Source organism: Nematolebias whitei, chromosome 21 (genome assembly GCF_014905685.2).
Source record: "Nematolebias whitei isolate Nwh7 chromosome 21, NemWhi1, whole genome shotgun sequence".
Classification (NCBI taxonomy): domain Eukaryota; kingdom Metazoa; phylum Chordata; class Actinopteri; order Cyprinodontiformes; family Rivulidae; genus Nematolebias; species Nematolebias whitei.
The window spans coordinates 22997536-23004143 of NC_056518.1; the positions used below are offsets into that span (position 1 = coordinate 22997536).

The window sequence follows — 6608 nt, forward strand, 5'->3', positions numbered from 1 at the left end:
ATATGTATATGAATGTTTCTGTGGCCTGAGATGACTTCTGTTGTGGCTTGGTGCTTTATTCATTCAACCTTTATTTATACAGGGTAATTCCATTGAGCCTCGGGGAGTCATTTACAAGAGAGACCTGATTTTAACAAAAAGTGATGACAACAGTGGACAACAAAGACAACAACAGACAATCATAAAGGTTGCGTACAAATTTAGAAAAAAAATTGGGCACTATATAAATAAACTGAGTTGAAATGAAATTGAATTGAACTAATGAAACCTCCTTAAATCAGCAGGATTCAGTTAAATATGTATATTTATTTTGTAATTATTTAAACCAAGAACATTTCTCACCAAATTCTCTTGAGACAAAATTAGTTCAAGACTTAAAATTGTGGGAAGGATGTTTCTGTATCTCTGATGTTTGTTTTACATCAATCAGCTGTTCATAAAACATAAAATTTGCAATAAAACTCAGATTTTAAAGCCATTTTTGCAGTTTGGTAAGCAACTTTTAATTCCCTGTGTTTATTTAGCGGGACTTAATGAATGCTGAAAACAAAGTGCTATATTTAATCAAATAATCTCAATTTCTCTTCAGACCTCATTAAATGCTTCATACCTGGATATCAATTAACCATCAAACATTGATTTTTTTTATTTCAGTTTTTACTTTCAGAGTGAAAACACCATTTATAAAAGTGACATTGAAGTTTTAAAAGGCTGTACCAGAAGATATGACGGCACACTTTACATATCACAGCGTCTGATCTCTGTCAGCCAGTGAAGCTGTCAGATCATCATCTGAGCCGGAGGATGAGGAGGTGGAGGCTGGATGAAGGAGTGATAAGGAGAGCGGGTGGAGTGGAGTGTGTTTTTCAGTTTTCAGAGTGTGTGTGGGCGTATGGAGCCTTTCTTTGAAGTGTTTTCCTGCTGGGGACGCAGTTTCTCAGACCCATGCCTTGAAGTGTGTCACAATAAAAAGCACAAACTTGTGCAGAAAGATGGAGAAAAATAGACATAAAAAGTTGTGCACACTTCAAATTCACATCTGAAAGACCGACCTGTGTCTGTGCATGACTCATGATGTGTGGTTTTTTTGTTTCAGTTCGACCAATCAAGCTTTTATTGTAAATTTTCCTATAAAAAGATATTTGCAGAAGGAAAAAAATAACCCGCTGTGACACTGTTCAAACAGCCTCTTGGATGAAGTGAAAGAAACAAATGTTTTTGGCAAGAGGAAGGAGTTTTAAAGCATTTTGCAGGTTGCAAAAATAAAGTGTGAAAATGTGCCTGAAAAAGATTTCAGTGGCATCATTTTACAGAATATCCATACAAGACTTATAGATGTTTTTTTACTGGTTTCTGTTTGTGACCACAGAGATCCAGAGGTTGAACGTGACCAATTAAAGCTATTGAAGTTGATGTAATTATGCATTATTTTATGTACTTTTTAGGGAGTTTACTTTAACTTTTACTTGAGCATGTTTAGTTTTAAGAATGTTACTTCATTTTACTTTAACCGTTTACTTGGGACTCTTCAGACTGATGAAGCCCTCCGGATAGAGGGCGAAACGTCTTTCCACAAAAAAGAAACTGTCCAGATGACCTGATTGACCATAACTGGATTTTGTACCTGGATGACTGAGCATGAACTTTGATGTTATTTCATTTTATTTGAAATGAATCTCCTTAAACTAAGATTTGTTCATTTAAACACGTGGATAGAGCAAAAAACTCCACCTCGTGGTTTTTAGTTTTCAATCAAACAGTCAATGAATCAGCAGCTGAATAAATGTTAAAGTAATAATTCAATAATTTTAAGATCAGTTTAATTTATGGTTCTAATGACTTGTTTTATGTACACATTTTTCTCTCAACTGTTTATCTATTTAACGTTTTGTTGTCACTATGGGCTGGTCTTCACTGAAAAGACTATTTAAACTCCAATATATGTGAGTGTTTTGTTTTATTGCGCATGGTGATTCAGTCTAAGAACTTCTTTGAGCAAAATATATCCTCTTGTCTTTTGTGCATCACAGAGAGACACCCTCTTGCTGTTCAAATGTAACTTCTTCTACTCAGAGTAAATTTTTGAGTTTCTTTTTACTTTACTTGAGTAGATTGTTAAACAAGTAACTTTACACATGTAAAATTTGATCAAAGGAACTATACTTTTACTTAATAAATCCACCTCTGCAGGAATCTCTCTGATAAATGTATAAAACACTCAAGCTCAGTGTCAGTGTGAAGAACAAGCTGCTGATTTCTCCTCATTCTGAGTCTAAAAGTATCATTTATTTGAATTTTGTGGTTCTGAAATCAACAAGACACTTTTTACCAGCTGAAACAAAAATTGTTGGCTGTTAACTTTCTGACCCTGTGAAATCACATGGCTCTCATAAGAGCTGTTTGAAAACCAGTTATTTCTCTGAGATGCCCTAAAGAGAAACCTGATGGAAAAGATGTACTTCTCACGCATATTTCATCTTAAGACATCATGTTTTAACTCATCTAATTTAACAAATACAGCCCCTTTTCCAAAGTTTTATGGATATATTTATATTTGCAGCTCAGTTTTCTCATCCTCTTTACTGCCAATACAAATAATAAAAAAATGTCATCATGTTTGGACAAATTCTTTATAGTTATTTCTTAATTCAGGTGGACTGAAGTTCAGAAGAAAAGTTTCAGTGTCATCACTCTCCTTTTCATGCACACTTTTTATTATTCTGTAACAACCTTCAACAAGCTGCACATCACATGTGGTCCATAAAGGGCAGTAACAGCGTTATGTACAGGCATCATGTTAAAGGTCAGCTTTTGTTTCAAAAAACTTTTACATTATTTTGATCTTTAAACTGTGTTTTGATTATATGTTTTTAGTGTTTCTTATTCATTACTTTTCCTGCGCGGTTGTCTGCCGGACTTCAGCTCCATCAGCTCCACTTCGTGCTTGGCTGCAGTCTCCAGCACTTTCTGCTTGTTGTAGAAGACAACAAAGTTATTAATGATTGGGTGGATGGGCAGAGCGATGGCTATCACCCCGCATAGAAAGCTCACGGCCGCATTGCACTTGCCCAGGGTGGTTTTGGGGTAGATGTCTCCATAACCCACCGTGGTCATGGTGATGATGGCCCACCAGAAAGACTGAGGGATGCTCCTGAAAAGCGTCTCCGGGTGGCTTTGCTCCATGGTGTAGGCCAGCGCGGAGAACACGAAAATGCCCACACCCATGTACATGAGGAGCAGACCCAGCTCTTTGAGGCTTCTCTTCAGCGCGTAGGTCAGAGTCTGCAGCCCCGAAGAATGGCGCGCCAGCTTAAAAATGCGCGCGATGCGCATGATGCGCAGCGCTTGGACGGCCTGCTGGACGTTCACCAGCTCCATCATAGATGAGGTGCCGAGGTAAGTGAGGGACAGGACCACGTAGAAAGGCATGATGGCCGTGAAGTCTATGATGTTCATGAAGGAGAGCGCAAAGCGCAGCTTGTTCGGAGACGAGGCGAGGCGCAGCACGAACTCCACGGTAAACCACAACATGCACGCGGTCTCGATCGCCTCCAGGGTCGGGTGCTCCACCAGCTTCCCCTCCGCGTCCGTCACCTGCAGCTCGGGGATGGTGCTCACACACATGACCACCGCGGAGACCAGGATGGAGAGGAAGGACGCGATGGCGACGATGCGCGCCGGCAGCGAGGAACCCGGCTTCTCCATCAGCTTCCACAGGTACCTCTGGCACCGCTGCGTGCGCGTGATGCCCTGATCCACATCCATGTCCTCCAGAATAACTTTGACTTTGCTTGCGATCTCTCTCAGCTCTTGCTCCTTCTCACTCAGGTAACTTTTACAGCATTCATCTAAAACACTTTGGTCTATCTTCCAGAACTCCATCTCCTTGATGAAACAAATGGGACAAATGCCGGTTTTGATGTGGATTTCATCAAAGTAGTAAACCTCAATGATGCACTTGAAGGAGTCAGGATCTCTGTCGAAGTAAAACTCGTTTCTGCCTGGATCAAAGTCGTCACAGAGAGAGGATATAAGTTCCAGATTCTGAGTGGAGCAGTTGGCCAGCTCCGCCAGTCTGCTGTCCGGGTAGCGCTTCAAATCATCCCCCATCAGCACCACTCTGACTCCACCAATGTTCACTGTGATCTCCTCCTCATCACTCAAACCCCTTCTGTATTTTGGCCTGGGAACTGTCCACATTTTCCAAACTAATTAAGAGGAAAAGGTCATTAATAGAAGCTGCGCGAGGACCGCCGACTGACCAGAACTGCAGCCTTCATCCTTCACGCGTAAAATGTTTCTCCACCAGCCTGCTTCTTGCAATGAGTGGCACAGCTTGAGTGGCCAGCTTTTCCTAACACCTCTCATCTCTCTTCTTCTCTCTCTCTCTCGCTCTCTCTCTCTGTCCCACACACCCACGCGCACACGCGCGCGCACGAAGGGAACGATCCGTTTGCAGTCTGCTACAATGCAGCCAAGCAAAAAACAATTATGACCAGAAAAAAATCACTGCAGCCCTAAAAGAACTATCAGACTGTTGAAAGATAAAATGCAACTGATAACTGCTAAAATAAAATAAAAATGCCTTGTTATGCCCGACATTGAATAAAAAATTTAAAAAAATAGAATAAATCAAAATTGACTTACTGGGATTTAGTTGCACATGCAAGAACACAAACCTTAACATACAAATGAACAAAAATATAAACACAACACTTTTGATTTTGCTCCGCTTTTCATGAGCTGCACTCAAAGATCTAAAATGTTTTCTTTGTACACAAAAGGTCTTTTTCTCTCAGATATTGTTCATAATTTTGTGTAAATCTGCTTCGCTTTGCTGCCATAATCCATCCACCTCACAGGTGTGGCTGAGCAAGATGTAATTAGACAGCATGATTGGTGCGCCGTAGGCAGACCACAACAAAAGGCCACTCTAAAATGTTCAAGCGACATATCACAAATTCTGAGGGACCATGCAGTTGGCATGCTGAATGCAGCAATGTCCACCAGAGCTGTCACACGTGAGCTGATTGTTCATTTCTCCATAAATCATCTCCAATGGTGTTTCAGAGAACTTGTCAGTATATCCAGCAGCCTCCACCATGTGTAACCACACCAGCTCAGGACCTCCACATCCAGCATCTGCACCTCCAAGATCATCTGAGACCAACCACCTTGACAGCTGCAGCAATCAGTTTGCATAACCAATGAATTTCAGCACAAACTGTCAGAAACCATCTCAGGAAAGTTCATCTGCAATTTGTCTTCATCGGGGTCTCCACCTGACGGCAGTTGGTCGTCGTAACCGACTTGAGTGGGCAAATGTTCACATTTGATGACATATGGCATGTTGGAGAGGTGTTCTCTTCACGGATGAATCCCGTTTCTCACTGTGTGCAGATGGCAAACTGCATGTATGGCGTCATCTGGGTGAGCGGTTTGCTGATGTCAACGTCACCAATATCAACTAGTGGGACAGCACTGAGTTTTAAACACATTTCCCAAAGGATTCAGTAATTATATTACATTGTATGACAGATTTTTACTTTTAAATAAATCAAATTAAAAGTCTCAGACTTACATATGACTCCTCGTTTACCACTCATAGGTTATAGTGCTCTGGAATCTAGCTCTGAATATTTTAAAGAGTAACATTTGTGCTGGAGATCATAAGAAAATGTTTTTCTACATGTTGCAAACTATTTTAAGAAATCCAAAAAGTTTGAGTCAGGCCCTCATGATGGATTCTTTGTTGAAATGCGTTGTCTTTTATTCAAAATACTTCAGATTGTCCGACGAAATGTTTCAGCAATAATCCATCCAGAGGACCTGACTCAACCTTGTTCGATTTATCTACGTGGATTATTGAGCATGCATCAGAATATTTTAAGTCTTTCTATGCAGTTTCAACGTTTATGTTCTGGATCTGTCAGTCTTTTACAAAAACAAAACCAAAGGCCCATTGTTTTCACCAGGTTTCCCTATTTTTTTAAATAGCTATACATAAAAAGGCATCTCTTATGATTTACAAGAATTGTTGCTGCTTGTGTGTTTATTTTTGGTGTACTGCTTAAACTCAACTTTGTATCTGAAAAGATATTTGATCAGTGAATTGTGTTTTGTTTAATCTTTTTATTATTTAAGTTACAACAGTTTTGGAAGAATATGCTTAGTTATTATATATATATATATTTACAGCATAAAAACACATATCTTGAAAGCATTCTAGTTAATAGTTGTAGAGCGCAGCTGGCATTGTGACAAAGACAGACATCCATCCAAAGAAGAGATTATTTACACGGGGCTATCTGTTCTGGCTCCAGAGAAATATTGGTTGATTTTGTTTTAATGATGCCGAGTTATTTCTGGTTCTGACTGTGTGAGGCAGACGAGGTGTTCGTCAGTCACGTTTCTGCCTTCTTGCTGATCTCCAGCATGCTGGTGCTGATATGGAAGCAGATGTAGGAGGAGTAATCCTGCTGGCAGAGTCCGGGGATGTCACAGCTTACCTGTTTGATAGACAACACAGAAAAGTGTGACACACACGTGAATCTACAGTAGTATTTGTACAATGTGCACATTTCTGTCTGTGTTGAAAATGTGCCTGC

The 6608-nt window shown here is 40.2% G+C and overlaps 2 protein-coding genes across 2 annotated transcripts in view; both read right to left on the reverse strand.

Moving 5' to 3' along the window:
- Positions 1-2880: 2880 nt before the first annotated feature.
- Positions 2881-4318, reverse strand: kcnf1b (potassium voltage-gated channel, subfamily F, member 1b). The gene has a single exon (XM_037694730.1). It carries the CDS (start codon positions 4198-4200, stop codon positions 2881-2883), a length of 1320 nt encoding a protein of 439 aa, XP_037550658.1. The 5' UTR covers positions 4201-4318.
- A 2086-nt stretch (positions 4319-6404) lies between these two features.
- Positions 6405-6608, reverse strand: part of atp6v1c2 (ATPase H+ transporting V1 subunit C2) — a 7249-nt gene continuing 7045 nt past the window's right edge. The window contains exon 13 of the mRNA XM_037694527.1: positions 6405-6509. Coding sequence (XP_037550455.1) covers positions 6405-6509 — 105 coding nt within the window. The remainder of the gene's footprint in view (positions 6510-6608) is intronic.